This window comes from Pelobates fuscus, chromosome 11 (genome assembly GCF_036172605.1).
Source record: "Pelobates fuscus isolate aPelFus1 chromosome 11, aPelFus1.pri, whole genome shotgun sequence".
NCBI classification, from domain to species: Eukaryota; Metazoa; Chordata; class Amphibia; order Anura; family Pelobatidae; genus Pelobates; species Pelobates fuscus.
In genome coordinates, this window is record NC_086327.1 from 112,828,768 (window position 1) to 112,851,657 (window position 22,890).

Sequence of the window (22,890 nt, forward strand, 5' to 3'; positions counted from 1 at the left end):
TCGTTTATATAGATCTATGTATTTTAAAAAATAGAATACACGTTAGCAGAATATTCTGTGCACAATTTTAACAGTATGTTTTATCTCACAGACCAAAGTACTCATCTATAAAAACAAAAATAAAATTAAAGGCAAACTTAAACATTACTTTTTGTTTTAAATAACATACCCACGGGTACAATTATTATTGTTTTAAACATTCCAAACACGGATCTTGTTTAGTTTACTTTATAGTTACCCTTAACTCCCCATAACATTTAAATGGGCTACAATCACTTGAAGCCTGACTCTAGTTGCACATAGAATTAACCCGTTCACAGGCAAACAGCACTTATATGAAAACATTTATTTGTCCATGTGGTTGGTTCGCTTTTCACTTATGAAAAATAATTTTGTGAAACAATTTGGATCATATCCATCAGTTCTTGTACGTCCTATTGTTGGGGGCCACGCAAAGCAGGTGTTATCGACACCGCTGTACCGTAACAGCAGCTAGCGACATCCAGCAGATAAAGGGTTGTTTCTTGCAATCTCTACAGGTTTACTCATCGTCTGAGAATTCAAGATCCTGCACAATATCTTCATCCCCTTTGGCCAGATCCTTTAGGTCGGCCTGCGAGAGGCGCTGAACCCCCTTCTGCTTCTTGTGGATTCCAGCTTTCCCTCCCTCCTCCTCCTCTTCATCCTGCGAATCCCCTGTGGGCGGAAGAGCAAATATAAATTCTGCTTTATCAGGAAGGAACAAGCCGGCCGAGGGTGGCTCATCACTAATTAATCTCGGCGTTCATTAATTTATCGCTGCTTGCTGCAGCATCCAGATAGAGAGGGCACTTGCCCAAGCCACTCGGTGCAGCCAGATGCGCTATACAGAGGAGCTGTCCATTTTATGGTTTTATCAATTCCCCTAAATAATGGGGGAATCAGCATGCAGGCTCAGATTACAAATATTTGGATAGCAATAATACCAGGAACATGGGGGTTAAAAAACAGATAAGAAAATGGGTATTTTTTACTTACTCCGCCCTACTTTTTAAGGGACGGCGTGAATTGATGAATCAGTCTTTATCTATGTCATTTTATTTTCCTTATTATATATTTAATGAAGTGGATGGGTCATACATTTTTGAGTGGACAACAAGGTTCATTTCAGGTAGACTATACAAAGTAATTTATGCAAGCCTATAGATTAAATCTCCACTTCCTTGGCGTCTGAGGACAATAGTGATGGTGTGGGATGTGACACGGGATAGACAAGCTTAGAACTCTCTAGTTTAATTCCAGAATGCCAAGAATAGAAATGGGAGCGTCTCAATCAGGAGCCATGAACACATCATGATAAGAGGCATGGAGGTATGAGACTGGATTTTCATTAGAGACCAACAAGTTTGCCTATACATTTGCTAGCCATTTGGCTAATGCAATATATAGGTTATATTTTATGGAATGCTCTTTAAAGGAACACTATAGGGTCAGGAACACAAACATGCATGCCTGACACTATAGTGTAAAAAAAAAAAAAAAACATGTAGAAAAAAAATCATTTATTTCATCACTGCGCGGGTCTGTACACGCGGACCCCGCCTCCGATCCACCTCCTTGGCTGAGATCATCAGAGCTGACTATTTCAGTCAATCCAATGCTTTCCCATGGGAAAGCATTGAACTGGCTGAGATGGTCTATTCAGATGATTTTAGCCAAGAAGGCGGATCAGAGCAGAGCCAAATGCCATGCTGGCCAATCAGCATCTCTGCATATAGATGCATTGAATGAAAGCATCACTATGAGGAAAGTTCAGCGTCTCCATGCAGAGGGTGGAGGCCCTGAATGTCAGTGCTGCACACTGTGCACATCACTGTCCCAGGAAGCACCTCTACTGGCCGTCTGAGTGACTGCCACTGGAGGTGTTACTAGGAAGTAATGTAAACACTGCCTTTGCTCAGAAAAGTCTGCAGGGACTGACTATACAAACCATAACAACTACATCAAACTGTAGTTGTTCTGGTGACTATAGTGTCCCTTTAAGGAAAGGTAAAGGATAAGTTCACAGTAGACAAAAAAAGCTTGCCCTCTGTCAATCTCATATAAAATATGGGCTCTGCTGCCCACTGACAGAATACATTATATATGATAAGAATGTGTGGATAGAAGGTTCAAATGGATAGAATACACTGTATCAGATACTCTTCATTGTAAATGGCAGTATTCTATCTGCCCCATGACTTCAGATGTTGCTGGGAGGGGATTCTCTGCCTGAAAATGTCAGGGTGAATGGATGGAAGCAGGCCCTATGTAAATGTGCACATGGGGGAAGCAGTAGTGCGTTAGGCCTGCCAGATCTTGCGCCCCCTGTATCTGCTGATTAATGACATAGGGCCTGCGATAAAGCGTTCTGTCCCACACTGCCTCCACAGCTCATTACCGGCCAGCTGTACTAGATTAACCCCTTAATGTTTCCTACACAGTCCCTGATCTCCAGTGGGTTTAGATGCAAAATGAAAGCAAATTAAAAAAAAATAATCTGTTTTGACAGTTTGATGACAAAGCTACAGAGTTAAGCTGTACACAGAAACTTTCCATTGAATGAAAGAAATATCCAGCAACGGATAGAAAACCAGGCTGTTAAATACTGCTGATCGTCACCTTCCTGGCCGGGTGATGTTCGTGCCAAGCTAATACTGCTGTTACAGTGGGAACACTTGCATAAATGGGCACTACCCACAAACCATGGCTTACCCTCGAAGTCGCTGCCGTCTTCATCCTCCACCTCATAGTCTCCTTCTTCTCCCTCGCTGCTCATTTCGCAGCTATCATCCGAGGAATCGCCTCTGCTCTTGGACTTGCCTGATGATAAAGAGGCGTTATTAGTTGAGAAGATAAACAGTGGCAAAGGCATCCATTAACCTTCCATATATTAATGCATTGGTGGCATACAAGGTGATTTGTCTGTGTCTACAGTGCATCTTATGGATCAAACCTACAGGAAGGCAGAATTAATGAACAGACGAAACTCGCTTCACGGAGGTGGGTACTGCGGAATAGGATGTGCCACCCGAGATATCCTCGACGGCATCAGATAATAAAGAATAAAGCCCCCCCCCCGTATGTAAACCTATAGAGAGCCCAAATACTGAGAATTTTGTAGCTTTTACTTTAGTACAATAGTGAGGACATAATTTGTAATGTTGATATCAACGTCAATGATAAATGTCGGAAAGCAGGACAAGAAAAAGAAAAAAAAAGTCACCTTTTTCCATCTGTTTTATAGATTCTAGCCTAATTCATAAAACAACATCAAAGCACATCCAATGCAATATATAGACATTTCCAGTAACAAGGAACTGCTCGATAACATGGATTGAGACATTACTCAACTCTAGGCATGATCAGAGTTTGATAAACAGAAATAGAATTTTATGGTTTTGTTGTTATATTGTACGAGTGTCACATCTCCCTAATGGCTCTCTCAGTGTAATCCTCGAAGATATCGTAGACTAGCAGACACACTGTTGCTCTAGCCCTGGGTATTCATTGGTAACTCTCGTGCTGTAGTGACTTATTTTCGTTGAAGTCTGGCAGTAACATGAATCCTACAGTGTGCTATTGTCACGTCTGCTTGACAGCAATCCGGAGTGTGACTGGACAAGAGAGCATAAGCGTGACAAATCTCAGGGGACCAGGCAGGAGACATGAAATGAAGGGACAGCAAGGTGCTCAGGGAAGGTATGGGAGAGAGAAGGGGAAGGCAGAATATGTACTAGGAGGTAGGTGGGGGGGTCACAGGAGGGTTTATAATCGTCTGAAAAAACAAGAGACGCATCGAAAAGTAGCAGCTTAAACGAATCTGTGCACAGAGAACATCGTTTAAATCAGCAAAAGAACAGAGAAAATAAACCCAAAGAGTCAATTTTGCACTTCTGGAGGTGATTGTGAGCAGAGTAACGAGCGAGGTCCCTAACGTCCATTAGAGGGCCGCCGGCAAGCACTCACGGTGCTCATTAGAGAGGATCTCAGCGATACTCCAGCTGCCCGCTCCTCTCTGCTAATTACCTGACGAGGCGCACATCCGGCCCTGTTGGAAGAGCCATTAATAAGCCCTGGCTGCACTCTGTGCTGTAGCACAGATCTGTCAGCCCAGCTTCCCATCCCTAACGTGGAGAACAGGGGAAGAGATGTTATATGATCACATCACGTATAGATCTGTCTCAGCTCCACAGCCCTATTTATTCCCAACTGTGCTTGCTGGGGAAGGGGGAGCGGAGCTCGGTGTGCGGCCAGTGTGTCAGATTTGTGCATTTTGCTCAGTTTGGATGTTTCCTTGCGATCTCCAATGTGGCTTAACTCTCTGAGTGCCAACGAGCAATGCAGGAGGGAATGTTAAATGCTTCCAGAAACAAACACCTATGATTGCCAATGACCTTTACATAACAAATGCTGACCCCCCTCTCCCTCTTCCCAATGCCATATTAGTCCATTAGAAAGTTGCTACAAACACACCCCGTCCAATTTTACATGCAAACTGCTGAAAGATCCCATTGTAGGTAATGACTGTCGGCCTGTATATTGGTAATCGCTGATTCCTGGCACTGCAGCTGTTGTGGCTGAGTATCATGGGACACATCTTTCAATAAATTTAGAGCCAAAGTTCAGCCATGAATTTGTCTTCTGGCTCCGCTCCACGCCTACAACTCTCAGCCTTTGACAATTCTGTCAATTTTGATAATTGCTCTCCAGCAATCTCACTTTCTGCCACAGTATAAAAGATAAATAGCAGCTTTAATTCATAGCATTTAATTAACTGTAACCCTTTCTGTGCCAGAGCAAAGAACAACACATTGTCCAGGTTCTCTCATATACCGCTCTGGCATATCAAAGTTCTAACAGTCATGCAATCACTATGTATAACAAGGAAAATACTTGGTTTAAAATAAACTGTAGCTGAAGGTATGGTCAGATCCAGTTTATTATATATCAAGTTTGTCTTGCTGCGAGATTTGTTGGGCTGTTTAAAGAACAACTCCTACAACTCTGCTGCTGGCTCATGGTTTCAGGAGTTCAATAGAAGATGAGAGAAGCGGCACGTCCAGTATATTTTTACACGGCTAAGCCATATTTTAATGCTGTGGTTGTTCTGCAATAGGTCGCTAGATATTTAGGGATAAAATGAGGCTTAGGGAAGAACACATGCAGGCTGTCTCCTCGTCAGCCCGTTCCAGACTCATACAGTCAGCTGGTTCAAATTACAAGTCTTCCCCACTGAAGGTTCCGTAAGCTACAAAAGGAAAAGGTCCACCTGCGGTCACAGGGGTCTGTACGGCCTGTACGGAAGAATTAAAAACAGATTTCTGGCAGGGAGGAAAGGTTGGTGTGCGTGGGGGGGCTTGCTGTGTAGTACTCACGGAGGTCTCAACCTTAGATCTGTCCCACCAGATGGGAGACCTCCTCTGCCTCCCCAGAGAACAATCTGCAGGCAGCTTAGGAAAGTAAATGCTTTTTGCAGGGACGAAAAGGGAGGGAATAAAATAAACTATCATGCTAAGTCTAAATGCTCTAACGATGCAACACAGGATGTGTGATACCCAAGGGAGCTGGGAGCGTCCCACTGCTTATAAACAAGCGAGAATGGATGGAAGAGGGGTATGAATAAAAAGAAGCAGTGAGTTTTATTGCGGCGATAAGCAACAGTTTTAATATCAGAGCAGCAGAGAAAGACATTTTTGACAGCACATATCAGGGGCATGAAACGTTTACATAGGGACAAGTATAAGTATAGCGCTCCACACATCGTACAGATATGGCCCATATCATAGTTCAAATCAATTAGCGATTTAACGTTTGCTTTATGCTTTCCCATACATTCCTGCAAAGTAATTCTAGTTAAGATTAAGAATTTCCAACATTCCACTTTGGTTTAATCAAACTTATAGCAGAGTAACAGGTCATTCTTTAACCAGCCATGATGATAATAATAATAGCAGGCAAAATGTGCACATGTATTTTATGTTAGGGCTGCATGTCATATGGACCGAACAGGAGTTCTGCATATTATGTGAGTGTTTTATAAGTGTGTGCCTGCATGTTATATTGATAATAGAGGAGTGTTATGTGATGGATAATGTAGGAGTGTGCGTCCACATGTTATATGATGGGTATTGCATGAGCAAGCATCTGCATGGTATATGGGTGTTGTATGAGTGTACGTCTGCATGGTATATGGGTATTGCATGAGCAAGCATCTGAATGGTATATGGGAGTTGTATGAGTGTACGTCAGCATGGTATATGGGTGTTGTATGAGTGTACGTCCGCATGGTATATGGGTGTTGTATGAGTGTACATCTGCATGGTATATGGGTGTTGTATGAGTGTACGCCTGCATGGTATATGGGTGTTGTATGAGTGTACGCCTGCATGGTATATGGGTGTTGTATGAGTGTACGCCTGCATGGTATATGGGTGTTGTATGAGTGTACGCCTGCATGGTATATGGGTGTTGTATGAGTGTACGTCTGCATGGTATATGGGTGTTGTATGAGTGTACGTCTGCATGGTATATGGGTGTACATTTGAATGTTATATGGGTGTTTTATGAGTGTACTTCTGCATGTTATATGGGTGTTTTATGAGTGTTTGGCTGCATGTTATATTGGTATTATATGAGTGTGCAGCCACATGTTATATGATGGATTTTATATGAGTGTGCAGTTGCACGTTATATTGGTGTTTTATGAGTGTTTGGATGTATGTTATATTATGGATGAGTGTGTGGTAATATGAGTGTGTGGCTGCATGTTACATTGGTAATATATGAGTGTGTGGCTGCATGTTACATTGGTAATCTAGGAGTGTGTGGCTGCATGTTACATTGGTAATATACGAGGGTGTAAATGCATGTTACATTGGTAATATAGGAGTGTGTGGCTGCATGTTACATTGGTAATATATGAGTGTGTGGCTGCATGTTACATTGATAATATATAAGTGTGTGGCTGCATGTTACATTGGTAATATATGAGTGTGTGGCTGTATGTTACATTGGTAATATATGAGTGTGTGGCTGCATGTTACATTGGTAATATATGAGTGTGTGGCTGCATGTTATATTGGTAATATATGAGTGTGTGGCTGCATGTTACATTGGTAATATATGAGTGTGTGGCTGCATGTTACATTGGTAATATATAAGTGTGTGGCTGCATGTTACATTGGTAATATATAAGTGTGTGGCTGCATGTTACATTGGTAATATACGAGGGTGTGAATGCATGTTACATTGGTAATATACGAGGGTGTGAACGCATGTTACATTGGTAATATACGAGGGTGTGAATGCATGTTACATTGGTAATATACGAGGGTGTGAATGCATGTTACATTGGTAATATATGAGTGTGTGGCTGCATGTTACATTGGTAATATATGAGTGTGTGGCTGCATATTACATTGGTAATATATGAGTGTGTGGCTGCATGTTACATTGGTAATCTATGAGTGTGTGGCTGTATGTTACATTGGTAATATATAAGTGTGTGGCTGCATGTTAAATTGGTAATATATAGGGTGTGAATGCATGTTACATTGGTAATATACGAGGGTGTGAATGCATGTTACATTGGTAATATACGAGTGTGTGGCTGCATGTTACATTGGTAATATATGAGTGTGTGGCTGCATGTTACATTGGTAATATATGAGTGTGTGGCTGTATGTTACATTGGTAATATATGAGTGTGTGGCTGCATGTTACATTGGTAATATATGAGTGTGTGGCTGCATGTTATATTGGTAATATATGAGTGTGTGGCTGCATGTTACATTGGTAATATATGAGTGTGTGGCTGCATGTTACATTGGTAATATATAAGTGTGTGGCTGCATGTTACATTGGTAATATATAAGTGTGTGGCTGCATGTTACATTGGTAATATACGAGGGTGTGAATGCATGTTACATTGGTAATATACGAGGGTGTGAATGCATGTTACATTGGTAATATATGAGTGTGTGGCTGCATGTTACATTGGTAATATATGAGTGTGTGGCTGCATATTACATTGGTAATATATGAGTGTGTGGCTGCATGTCACATTGGTAATATATGAGTGTGTGGCTGCATGTTACATTGGTAATATATGAGTGTGTGGCTGCATGTTACATTGGTAATATATGAGTGTGTGGCTGCATGTTACATTGGTAATCTATGAGTGTGTGGCTGTATGTTACATTGGTAATATATAAGTGTGTGGCTGCATGTTAAATTGGTAATATATAGGGTGTGAATGCATGTTACATTGGTAATATACGAGGGTGTGAATGCATGTTACATTGGTAATATACGAGTGTGTGGCTGCATGTTACATTGGTAATATATGAGTGTGTGGCTGCATGTTATATTGGTAATATATGAGTGTGTGGCTGCATGTTACATTGGTAATATATGAGTGTGTGGCTGCATGTTACATTGGTAATATATAAGTGTGTGGCTGCATGTTACATTGGTAATATATAAGTGTGTGGCTGCATGTTACATTGGTAATATACGAGGGTGTGAATGCATGTTACATTGGTAATATACGAGGGTGTGAATGCATGTTACATTGGTAATATACGAGGGTGTGAATGCATGTTACATTGGTAATATACGAGGGTGTGAATGCATGTTACATTGGTAATATACGAGGGTGTGAATGCATGTTACATTGGTAATATATGAGTGTGTGGCTGCATGTTATATTGGTAATATATGAGTGTGTGGCTGCATGTTACATTGGTAATATATGAGTGTGTGGCTGCATGTTACATTGGTAATATATAAGTGTGTGGCTGCATGTTACATTGGTAATATATAAGTGTGTGGCTGCATGTTACATTGGTAATATACGAGGGTGTGAATGCATGTTACATTGGTAATATACGAGGGTGTGAATGCATGTTACATTGGTAATATACGAGGGTGTGAATGCATGTTACATTGGTAATATACGAGGGTGTGAATGCATGTTACATTGGTAATATATGAGTGTGTGGCTGCATGTTACATTGGTAATATATGAGTGTGTGGCTGCATGTTACATTGGTAATATATGAGTGTGTGGCTGCATGTTACATTGGTAATCTATGAGTGTGTGGCTGTATGTTATATTGGTAATATATGAGTGTGTGGCTGCATGTTACATTGGTAATCTATGAGTGTGTGGCTGTATGTTACATTGGTAATATATAAGTGTGTGGCTGCATGTTAAATTGGTAATATATAGGGTGTGAATGCATGTTACATTGGTAATATACGAGGGTGTGAATGCATGTTACATTGGTAATATACGAGTGTGTGGCTGCATGTTACATTGGTAATATATGAGTGTGTGGCTGCATGTTACATTGGTAATATATGAGTGTGTGGCTGTATGTTACATTGGTAATCTATGAGTGTGTGGCTGCATGTTACATTGGTAATATATGAGTGTGTGGCTGCATGTTACATTGGTAATCTATGAGTGTGTGGCTGTATGTTACATTGGTAATATATAAGTGTGTGGCTGCATGTTACATTGGTAATATATGAGTGTGTGGCTGTATGAAACATTGGTAATATATAAGTGTGTGGCTGCATGTTACATTGGTAATATATGAGTGTGTGGCTGCATGTTACATTGGTAATATATGAGTGTGTGGCTGCATGTTACATTGGTAATATATGAGTGTGTGGCTGCATGTTACATTGGTAATCTATGAGTGTGTGGCTGTATGTTACATTGGTAATATATAAGTGTGTGGCTGCATGTTACATTGGTAATATATGAGTGTGTGGCTGCATGTTACATTGGTAATATATGAGTGTGTGGCTGCATGTTATATTGGTAATATATGAGTGTGTGGCTGCATGTTACATTGGTAATATATGAGTGTGTGGCTGCATGTTACATTGGTAATATATAAGTGTGTGGCTGCATGTTACATTGGTAATATATAAGTGTGTGGCTGCATGTTACATTGGTAATATACGAGGGTGTGAATGCATGTTACATTGGTAATATACGAGGGTGTGAATGCATGTTACATTGGTAATATACGAGGGTGTGAATGCATGTTACATTGGTAATATATGAGTGTGTGGCTGCATGTTACATTGGTAATATATGAGTGTGTGGCTGCATGTTACATTGGTAATATATGAGTGTGTGGCTGCATATTACATTGGTAATATATGAGTGTGTGGCTGCATGTTACATTGGTAATATATGAGTGTGTGGCTGCATGTTACATTGGTAATATATGAGTGTGTGGCTGTATGTTACATTGGTAATATATGAGTGTGTGGCTGTATGTTATATTGGTAATATATGAGTGTGTGGCTGCATGTTACATTGGTAATATATGAGTGTGTGGCTGCATGTTACATTGGTAATCTATGAGTGTGTGGCTGTATGTTAAATTGGTAATATATAAGTGTGTGGCTGCATGTTAAATTGGTAATATATAGGGTGTGAATGCATGTTACATTGGTAATATACGAGGGTGTGAATGCATGTTACATTGGTAATATACGAGGGTGTGAATGCATGTTACATTGGTAATATACGAGGGTGTGAATGCATGTTACATTGGTAATATACGAGGGTGTGAATGCATGTTACATTGGTAATATATGAGTGTGTGGCTGCATGTTACATTGGTAATATATGAGTGTGTGGCTGCATGTTACATTGGTAATATATGAGTGTGTGGCTGCATATTACATTGGTAATATATGAGTGTGTGGCTGCATGTTACATTGGTAATATATGAGTGTGTGGCTGCATGTTACATTGGTAATATATGAGTGTGTGGCTGTATGTTACATTGGTAATATGAGTGTGTGGCTGTATGTTATATTGGTAATATATGAGTGTGTGGCTGCATGTTACATTGGTAATATATGAGTGTGTGAATGCATGTTACATTGGTAATCTATGAGTGTGTGGCTGTATGTTACATTGGTAATACATAAGTGTGTGAATGCATGTTATATTGGTAATAGCAGCAATGCATCAAGGTACCAGCCCATAGGATGCTTCCATCTACCTGATGTCCTCATCACCTAACTTTTAAGGGTTGCTGTCACCCACAATGCTGTCTGTAAGGTTTGTGGGTGTTTTTCTGTACAAGCTACATATATATTATTGCATATATGTAGCTTGTACATAAAAACTTGAAAGGTTACTTTGGGGCTGATGCACAGGTTCCTAAAGTAAATATTGGGAGAGATGAGCAAATTTTGTGCATACAAGTTCCTGGTGGTGCTACGGGGGGGGGGGGGGAGGAGGGAGGGGGAGTCAAGACAGAATTCAGTAACAGTTAAACACAAGGAAACTTTTAATTTGGGTGACTTATCCAATCTTTTAAAACATATTTAGAGAGCGACAAGGCAATATCAACTAATGAAGATTCAGCGAACACTGAAAATGTTAAAACATTTTTTTACAAATAATAGGACTCCTTTAAGAACCGTATTCATTTCGGTCTAATTGCTTTTCAAATTAGGGTCCAAACGCCTTGGAACAGTTACAATAACAAGCTCTAAAGAACGCGCTGCCCAAAACGCTTTCCTTCAGGGCTAATTAAAGGCTCATCAACCCCAAAGAACAAGGACAGTCTGCGGCAGCAATTACACGCAGAGCATTGGAAACTGCGAACAGGAAGACCTCCTGCCAAACGAAACAAGCATCTTCACATCAATATTACTGGGCAAACATAAACCCGCGAGCAAAGCGTCTTAATTCTAGACTTAAAGTGAACCTCTCCACAAATGAGCATCAAAATATTTGGTTCAGATATAAAAATGCAATAATGATCATTCACTGCATAAACTACATAATAGCATCATGGGAGTTGTAGTTTCTCCAAAGCTGGGGACTTACCATCACCACCCCCGTATTAAATTAAACTTACTTGAGCTTTGTGCTCAGGTCTGTTCTATGAGATGCGTTTCCATCCTTCTGTAGCCAACAACGCTAAGTTGGCAGACTTCACAAGTATTACTGCAGTTTATATCTTTAGAATTCTGGCATTAAGTTGGAATCTGAAACTATGAACCTGCCCTTCAGCAATGAAGTTGTTAATAAAGACGACACAGCTGTGTGTTCCCATTTCACGGGCGCTGCTACCCTGTATGTCACTCCTGTCAGGTGCCGAGAACACGCTGCCCTTAAAATACATTACGTACCTTTCAGTGATAAGCCTCCACTGCCGCTGTCTGACTCACTGTCAGAGTCAAACAGTTCTTTAAATTCTCGCTTATCGTCATCCTTCTTCTCCAGTTTCCTCCGCTTGATCTCTGGGAGGTTTAAGTCTTCCATCTTAAACGGGGGGAGAAGGAAACAAGGGGACACCATTAAAAATGCACAGAAATTGGGAACAGGAAGCAAAGAACAAATAGAAATATGCAGGGTTATTCACCAAAGTGAGAATTTCACATTTTAGGCCCAAGTAGCCGAACTGATAGCATTGCGGACATAGACATTTCCAATACGAATATTTGAAAATTACCTTTGAAATTTCATTTTGGTAAATAACTCTGAAGATGAATTGGAAAACACACAAATTCAAAGGCCACATATATCTGCTTACAGATAAAGCAAGTGTACGAGTGACGATCTTTACAGTTTCCGCTACCCCCAAACATGAACACACGATACTCCTGCGGTTATAATAGTACAGAACTGACGCAATCACAAGAACAAGGTCTGTCACTTTCTTATTTGCTCAAACTCTGACAAAGTCACCCCTGGATAACCTGCTAGTATAGTCGTTTTTGGCATTCAAGCTTGATGCACTAGAGGCCAACATGAATGATGCTATGGTGGGCATTGGTGTGGCATTTTGGTTTTGTGTGAACGGAAGACACAGTTAGATTTGTGGACGACATCACTGACATGCATCTGAATCAGAACAAATCATTAAGTGGTCCCAACACGTTGGACAAGGTCCGCCAGCGTGTGACTGACCATTCTATGTTTCTGTGTCAACAAATGGCTGATAGAACACGGGTGAGGGTCTAACTGGATCACTGACTTGGTGCAGATGCAAATTGGATCCTATAATGTCAAAATTTACATTGAATGGGGGAGGAGGGTTTGAGTAACCTGTCCGTTATAAAAGTTGCTGGTGTCAGTCATCAGCCACTTTTTTTGCTTCAGCAGGTAATTTGTGCCCCTTGTTAATAAGCAGGCGATAATGAGATAACAGGAAACTAGCAAGAGACTCCCAATCTGGCATTTTTTATTTCCTCAATTTTTTTCTGTTATTGAAGTAGCCGAGGCCTCTGCTCGTTAATCTGATGCTCCTAATGAAGGAGCTAACGACTGCTGCCACCCTTCCACAGCGGCATCATTAGAGGCTGTTAGAAGCTCCTGGAAAAATGCTTAGCGCTGTAATTATTAGCACTGACGAGAGCCAAAAGCTCTCACACACACTCACTCACACACACACGGAGAGACACACACACGAGCAGACACAGCAGACAGCCGTCACATTTACCTGGACACGCACACAAACATACTGACTCGCTGGCACGAACACCTAGTAATTCAGGGAAAAGGAAGGGAATTATATTGTCTCCTCTTTATCCCACATATAAGAGTTCAGCAGATCCATATTAACCCTCTGATAACCAGAGCTCAGAGTGATAGCTTTTCGTAAAGTTTTATCAGCTTTTCCACCTCAACAAAAAAGTGCTACAGTTTTTGTATTTTTTTTTTTTTTTTATGAATAAAAAAAACAAAAAACTATATCTTTAAGAGAATGCTCTAAGCATCCATAACCGTTTCTGCAATTGGCAATGAGCAAGTTTCTCGGGGGTGGGAGGGGAGGGTATTTGGGGTTTACAATGTATCATCTACACAAAGCACTAAAAAATGAAGAGGGGTCAATGTGGCCTCAAATGTTCCTTTAAAAAAATTATCATGATATTTGTAGAATATATATATATTATTTACAATGGATGAGGTAACATAGCCTATAGACGTTTAAGCAGGGTTCTCTTCAACCTGTTGTTCCTGTAAGTTTTTGTAACGGTCTCATTTATAGTTAAATCTCCCCCTTTGATAATATTGTAAACTGCTACGGAATATGCTGGCGCTACATAAATACCAGTAATATTAATAACAATAATAGCCCCATATGATACATGTAACATTGCCTCAACTTTCACGGGATCACCAAGCTTAATCAAATTACATTATATGGACATACCGGCTTCTACGTCAAATTTTACACCAATGTATATGCATTAAAGTGCACCTGTAGATGCAGCATTGTGAGAAAACACAGGAATTCCTCTATACACTTAGCAAGCCAAACTGCTAGAAACTGTATCACCGAAATATTACTTGTACCTTTACACCATGATCAAGCTATCGAAATAGCAGCCAATATATATGTAGGATGCTCATCATGAAACTGCAACTTGTGCAGATGATTGATTTGTTGACACGACTCAACCCTAGCCAGCGTCCTTGCTAAATATTGAATATATGGGACATGTCCAAAAAAATAAGTTCCAACAAAATTAACATTTCCCAGAAAAACAACAAGACTTGCGGTCACATTTTACCGTACAGTATCTGAACAATGTTAAGATCTGTACATGAACAGGTTCTATGCCATCTAGAGAGAACAACCTTAAAAATTAAAAATAAAAATCCTTGGGCTTTATTGACTAACATGGAAATTTTGGAGAGCCGTCAAGTGAACTGCAGATTTTCTGCCCAAACAGTCAAGGCAGTGTGATACCAAAGTTGGAGGATTTGCTAATTTGGTCTCAAATTTGCAATCCCCTTGCCAGGTCTCCAGAAGTCAGTGCCGATGTGATATTTCTACATGAGTGCTCTTGGGGTGATAGTCTAAATATCACTAAGGCCAGTGCGCTATAAAGCAAACTAGTCTTATACAGCCCTGTCTCTTTCATCCGTATTTCTCATCCGCTACTTACAAAACGGCCCCCCTGCAGCTTTACACCAAAGGCTTTGTGAGTATCCCCAGCATTCAAAAGACCAAGGACAGGAAAATATCAGTAAAAACAAAGATTCTCCTTTTTTCTCAGGAAGCCAAGCAGGTAGGGAGAGCCACATCGCCTCCTACTGGGGATTAGGACTCAGACAGTAAGCCAGCCAAACCTGACGCTTCTTTAATCTCTTGAGCCTGCAGCTCCTGCAATGGATTAGCATTATGTAAATAATCATTTGAATCCCGTGACACATTCGTGTCAGGGCTGCAGCCGAGCTCGGAGTTCCTCTGGGAGCAGCGCTCACTCACAAGCTTGCAAAGATTCCTACAGCTGACTGACAGGCCACAACGGAGACCCACAGGGCGACAGAGCCCTTCGTAGCAGAGATTTTCCTTTCACCAGCAAACACTGCCACAGCAATTCATTCTGAGTTCACAAAAATCCCAAAACATGAACAATTCCCTGTGATGACTAAGCAAATGAATCCCTTTGTGTCAGCAAACCTAGTAAGCAAAGGGTATTTGAAAACGCCATCCACATAATAAAATAAATAATAATAATAAAATTGTGTGCTTCCCAATCCTACATCCTACATTTAAAGCGTTAAGCATTATACAGACTTCAACAAGTTCCTGCTAAGCCAAACCAGAAAACAGAAGATAAATATATGTAAACATAAAACACAACACATCGAAACAGGAAGGTTTACAGAAAATCAGTATGTGTACAATGGATGAGGGGGGCCTGGAACACAGCTTTAGATGCACACTTCATACACTAGTTCACCCATCTCCTATGACAAGCTAAAGTATCCAAATCTCTTTACCAAACCCCCAAAGGCCAGCTCCAGCAATGTCAATTTCAGCCAGGTGTCACCGTCACATCCCACCCATCCACACAGTCACATTGTGACAACCAACCCATTTTACTGGCGTTTAGGGAATTTGGGGGAAACTAGGAGAAACATTAATAAACAGGCACTTTATCCCACGGCCACAGCACTGGCAACGTTTCGGTTTACAAAAAAAGTTTACCCAAAGATAGTGTGATTCAAAATCACTTTGCATGCGATCAGAACACGCTGAACACTGTGGGAGTTAATTTGTAGAGCTACCCCTCCAGTTCCTGAACCTCGGTAGAATGAGAAATGCCAGGAATGGGTTAATTCCCATTTACTGTGCAGTAAAGCACTTGTCTACATATTGGGAGCGAAAGGAGGGGGGGGTCACACTTACCCTCTCTTTGCCGCTGATCTCCAGCTGAATCTCCTTCTCACGCAGCTTCTTCCAGCTGACATAATATTTGGCCAGGGGGGTCCCGTCATCTTTTATCTGTTTCTCCCACTGCAACTGAATATAGGGAGAAAAAAAAATGTAATTAAAAAAGCTGTTTTTCAATTCCCATTGGTGTCAAGAGACCTCTTAATCAAGTTAGTGTATTATTCCTGATAAGCACTATAGCATAGGTGTTACACCTAAAAAACAAAAAAAACTATCTAAGAACAATATGTTCTGGTGCATGGAGGTCCCTGGTCACTGTGAACCCCCATACCGCAGGAATTCACACACAAGTCACTGCAGATAGAATGCATTCTCCCTTCTCCCTTTGTCGTGAAAGGAAGGAGTTTAATATTGCGCATAAAGTGGCACAACCATCGCAGATCAGACCCGACGAGAGGAGCTGCAGTTGGACTTTATCTTAACTCCATTTTTTTTGCTCCTTACCAATGGAAGAGCCCTTTAAATGACATAAGGAACTTTGCTCAGTCAATAGATGTGTAACTGTGAAAAGCAACATATTTTGGTTTATTTGGGTTCAGATCTAAATGCAGAAATATAAGTTAATATTCTGCATTGGTTGGTATTAATTTGCCTTTGTCTCCATAGAAGGATTGTGCCGGTACTCTCTGCCAGCATATCTTGCTTAAATTCTGATTTGACTTGGAATGAGCCTGAGTTTCCCTTTGCTGGTGGGTTGTGACAGTTTGGGAGCTGATTAGCGGACCTCGGCTGTTCCGGCAGAGACGTGTGCTGCCACGGTGCTTTTGTAAACAATCCAACGGGATCTTTAAGACCAAGTCTTATGGAAAACGAATTGTAATATTTTCATGTCAGATTTACTTTTCAAAAGGAAATAGTTTTCTCTTCCCCTACATTTTCAGGCAAAATGAGTGACAGGCCATAAAAAATTTAAATTAATAATAAATACATTTTGAAAACAGAGGTCCAGAAGCAGTGATTTTCTTTCTTCAAAGATCACAGTCACCAACGTACCTACTGCTCGTACCAAATAATTTGTCTTTCACAATTAACAGGGGTTAAACATAAAAATACAACAACCATTTGACTTGGAATGAGCCTGAGTTTCCCTTTGCTCACATTTACCTCCTCCAAAAAAAACGCACACTGCACTGGAAGGAAACCATTTAAAAATTGTGTGCAATTACTCTGTGATAATTAAATCCCTGGGGAGCTTTTAGTCCTTTGTGTGATTATTCGGTAATCCCCCACTGGTGTATTTGACGTCACCAGACGACAAAGTTACGGATTTCCACCAGGTAAGATGTTCATCTCTGGGTAGATATTTCATGTGACATAAGACAGAATGTTGGGGAAGAGGTACATTGAATGCACAGGCAATTAAACACTGACAGTGCGTAGAGAAACAGAGAAACAGACAATAAACATCTCAAGGAGAACATCTCTGAAACACAATTTACATTGTGAGATGGCTTCAGAGTTCTTCGAGCACCCAACCAGCACAATGATTGCATCATACGTTTTAACCTTGCATGGTTAAGGAAAACTCCTAAACTACTTAAAAGAAACACGTACACAAAGGGCAAGCCTTAAAGTAGAACCCATTTGACCTCAGTGTCCCCCTTCTAGATAGTTACACGTACCTCTGCATGCTTCAGCATCACCTCATTAAAAGATCATGAAAATTAAATCATATGGTTTATGTGACATTGCAGGAACTTAGACAATCTGATGACTTTTTAGATATCGGAAGCATTATCATCACATGGTTTTCCTGGTAAAAAAAGACAGGAGTCTCACCAGTCTAGTACTCAAGGAGTTAATTTATTCATGGGAATCTTTCATTCGAATGATAACCTAGTAAATGGCAATAGGGTTTAAAACACTATCATCGCATTAACCCTTCATATGAAGCTCATATTGCCAATATTTTGTATAAGTGTGCACAAACATAACTTTTTGATCTTTATTGAGCTGAGTTTAGAATCCTGATCCCCCTTACCCAATAAATGTATATTTAGTGTTATTAGCAGGGTTGGACAGCAATGAGAGGTTGGGCATGGCTTTAGGTATAGTAGTAGCCACAGGTGGTACATTCATCAGGGGAAAAGTAAAACAAATTCAGTTAAGTTTATTGAAACAAATCCATGTCAAACAGATGTATTTAACCCCTTAATAGCAAAACAGCACCATGACTGTCCATGTAGAATGCATTTTCCTTATCCATTTCATGAAGAAGTAAAAAACAAAAACAATTAAGACATAAGTCCAAAATACAATATACTAATCGGTATTTTAATACCCACATTTATTAGCTATGCACTACACAACACTCTGGCGCGCAGACTGTTAACAATGACCTAATTTGGGGCCTGTAATTTAAGAGACCCCCAATGCCCTCTCCTTCCTCCCCCCCCCCCCCCCTTAGATCCAGGCGTATCTTCCTAACATGGTGGCACCACCTGCAATCCCAGCGCAATGCCTCATAGTGCTGCAGAGACCACAACACACGGGCGTCTCTGATCCGACACTTTCAGATTGCTTCTGTCCCTGCGAGGTGGTGCCAGAGTGTCTGTGGAGTGCTCCTGGCACTCCCGGCCCCCTGATTTATATTACCAGCAGTCTGCCATTAAAATATTTATGAAGGCATTACATCCTTGCGTGCTGTTCTAGGGTTGCAGAGGAGATCAAGCTCCGTCAGCCAGCAAACAACACAATGCTAATTACCAAGATTTATCTGTTCCCTCTGGAGCCAGAGGTGGCTGCAATGTACTGCAGAGCAATGCAGGGGAGGTCTTTCCGGCAATAAGGGGGGACGAGGAGGGGGTCAGATGACAGTTACTGCCTTTCATAGGATAAAAAGGTCAGACTCTTGTTCCACTCAGTGCACCCTGTTTATGTGCATGGGGAAATAGGGAGGGGAAAAAAAACGAAGAAAAAAAATAAACAGTAAGTCTCAGTCATGTCCTAAACCACATGGCAAGTTTCACAATGCTGAACGTGCCTTCTGTTCATTGTGTCACAGATCATTCTTTGTAATGATACATTGTGAGGATTCCAATTTAACATCAACTCACCTATCTCAAAGATGTGATCGCACTTCCCATTCTATGAAACCATGTGCAATGTCACTGTGATTCTTTAGAATGTAAGCTTGTTGAAACAGCCCGCATCATCTACCGGTACTCACTCTGTTTCAGTCCAAACTAATTTTGGTTATAAAGTGCAAATAGAAAAAGTGGTGAGAGCAATCAATATAAATAAAAAATATTTACCAAGGGGCGGAGCTTGACAGCCAAACCAAGCGGCCACGAAACTCCGGAGCTCCGAGGCACAAGCGTGAAAAACACCCTCACAAACTACACCTAAACCACGGCAGAGACCCCCAGCTCCCCCCTAACACTATGGGACGCAAAACGAAAAAGCCAAACCTGGAAAAAAACAACCCGGGACTCACCATAGGAGATATGTGGAGATAGGCCCGAGGAGCAAGCGGACACAAGATGGCGGCGCTCCACGGAGGATGCTCTGATTTCTCCGACGACCTCTCAGGAGAGGATTACTTACTGGCTCCCAGGGCAGGAAGGCCCTCACAACCGACCAACGTCGATCCAGACTCCACACCAGTGACAGTGTCGGTCCTCAAGCAAATACTCGCGGACCACCATAACGACATCCATAAAGACATCACTGCACTGAGAGGTGATCTAAAAGGGGTGACAACCCGCCTAAATACAATGGAGGGCCAAATGGAAACAAATACCCGGGACATAGGGGAACTTAAACGTACCGTGCAAGAGCTACAGCTACAACAACGCTCACACGAACACCGCATGGCCGAGCATGAAGACGCCAGACGGCGTGACAACCTAAAAGTCAGGGGACTCCCGGAGGATATCTCCGAAGCAGAGCTACCGAAGGTCGTTAAACGTCTGCTCGCAATGATCCTGCCACCAGCACGAGCAGACCACATATGCCCCGACTACCTCCTTCAGGGTCCCCAAATCACCGAAAGCACCTATCGGGGCCACCCGGGACGTCATAGTTGCATTCCGAAACAGAATGGACAAAACAGCAGTACTGGATACCCTGCAGGGCAGGACACCCCTACAATTGGAAAACTGGGCGCTGAGCTTCTATGCCGACCTCTCCAGCGGCACCCTGGCGTGGAGACGTTCCCTTCAACCACTAACCACACTTCTCCCCCAACAAGGCCTTAGATACCGCTGGAGACCATCCCACACTCTCACCATCCAGCAGCGATCGGTCTCACACCAGATACGGGACATATGCGATGCAGCACCGCTCTTGCACTCACTGGGCCTACCTATGGACTCCCTCAATCAAACAGGCCAGAAGAGCCCGGCATCCCCGCAGCACGGCTGGGACCCGACAAGAACTGTCCCGTTCGTACCACAAGGACTCACACCTGACCCATACGTTGCTGTTACCACTTGAACTGGGCCGGGTGCCAGATCGTCAAGCTGGCTGTGCACCTGCGGGTATTGTCATAGCCCCGGACGTTTTCTACACTTCAACCCCAACGATGGTGGCTTATACTACCACAGTTTACTAACCACTTTTATTGTCCCTTAACGCAACAGTAACATACCTAATCACGTCACAGAGTAGGTGACACACATACCTCCCAGGGCCATCACACTTGGGCAGAACCCCCATGGACACACACCACCCCTTATCGCCTAGTCATAGCCTCACTTAATTTACTAGACATCACACATGTATATGTTCACTGTCGGAGTTTCATTCGCTTAAATTAATGGCACCCGTACGCGGGCTAACCCCCGAACTGGATGCTACTCAGACATAGCCACACACCGATAGAGAATAGCTTTAACATTTTTATATATATATATATATATATATATATATATATATATATATATATATATATATATATATATATATATATATATTATATAATTTTTTCCTTATTATTATCAGTCTCTTTCTCATCGTACTAGACACGCACAGTACACACACTTTTGTCATACTCGTAAATCCTTATTTTTGCATGTGCCAACTTGATATGGGCTCACACATTGCACGCCACCCCCATCGGAACCGCAGAGCTGTCAACACTACAGGACAGGCACCAGGTCGCTGGGATCTCTATTGGCCCACCAGCAATATACACAGCGCATATAACCCACATTCTACTGTTTAGATATTGCTCCTATTTACCAAGCACCAGGTTATCTTTGCCTCCGCCAACCCACCATGGGCACATACCTATCAATATGACCGCCAAGCTGACTATATTATCCAATGTACACGGTGTTAGTCTTGCCTTTATTAACCTTATAACGTGTTACCTTGCTATATTTGCTAAAGCGGTGACAACCCGCAAGACACGCCTGCACTGATCCTTATACTTATTCACCCACAGACACAGTTTGTTTTAATAATAATAAAAAAAAAATGTTTAGATATTAATGCTATTTACCAAGCACCAGTTTCTCTTTTTTTTGTCAATCTGTCTTTTATTGAGGCATACAAAGTGGGGTACAAAATAAAGAGAGGGAAATGCAATAACGGTTTACAGCGGAGGGTTCGTACAGCATTAATGTAAAGAAACTACATTTCCTGAGTAGCGATGCCTCTTTTTTTTTTAAACTTTTTTTTTTTAGCGGTTTTTTTTTCCACTTGTTGTGTAGCAAAAACATATTATAACCAGAAGCAATGCCTGTCTAGGTAAACTATTAAAATAGAGAGTGAGTAGGCTATATAATATTGTAGACACGCATTAGGTGATTAAATTGTCAGGCTGAACAAGGTGTGGTACAAGGTTAGATCAAACATGACAACTTGAAACAATAAAAGGTTAATGCTATAGGTGAAGTGAAAACGTTGCTTCTCTATCGTACAATGCTAGCATGGCTAGGGTGAATAGTCAGTCCAACTAGTGGTTACATTCACTATGCCTGAGCTGCTGCAGCTTATTACAATCTAGAATGAAAGTCGTGGTGCTTCAGACCACAGCGTGTTAACCTGGTTGGGCTACACGGCCATTATACAATACGGTATGCTGTGTCGATCTTATAAGTAAATGCAAGGGTCACAGACACGGACCAGAACAAGCAAGACATTGCATTACATTTAAAGTAGCCCAGGTAAGTGTTAAGGTATAAGCGCACCATTACTGTGTGTGTAGTGCCTATGGCTGGTTGTGCAGGGTGAATGTTCTCCCTGCATAGGGGGACTTATACATTACTTTCGGCTGCTGAGAGTGTCAGTCTCTGCTTTAAAGGCAGGGTTGTTGGCCGTGAGCCGTGGATTGCATAGGACCTGGTTGCTTCACCCGATGCCCGTTCTGGCAACTTTGCTTGAGTGGTTGAGTAATTGTCCAGTGACTTTGCCTGTGTCGCAGGGCTTGCGCCCCATCGGGGTCTCCTCCCCGGTGGGCTGCAAAAGGGTCATCCATTGGCTTCATCCACCTGCAGACGTCTTTGCTGCGTCCTGGTCAGCAACACAGCAGGCTTTGTGTGCATGTTGATTGAAGGTTGGTGGAGTCGCGTGATGGGAGGCTGGTCGGGTGCACCGGCAGGCCCTCTCCTCTGGGGCTTGTAGCCGTGAGTGCTGTTATCTGAGGGCCCTGGTGCTGGTTCCTGCCATGATGAGCTTTGGCTTT

General features: G+C 41.8%; 1 protein-coding gene across 1 annotated transcript in view; it reads right to left on the bottom strand.

Annotated features, from left to right (window-relative positions):
• The window catches only part of NOC2L (NOC2 like nucleolar associated transcriptional repressor), a 76,307-nt gene continuing 53,417 nt past the window's right edge, over positions 1–22,890 (bottom strand). Inside the window, exons 16-19 of the mRNA XM_063436929.1 lie at positions 16,215–16,328; positions 12,199–12,331; positions 2,734–2,841; positions 1–696 (exon numbers count right to left, since the gene is read on the bottom strand). Coding sequence (XP_063292999.1) covers positions 542–696; positions 2,734–2,841; positions 12,199–12,331; positions 16,215–16,328 — 510 coding nt within the window. The 3' untranslated portion in view covers positions 1–541. The remainder of the gene's footprint in view (positions 697–2,733; positions 2,842–12,198; positions 12,332–16,214; positions 16,329–22,890) is intronic.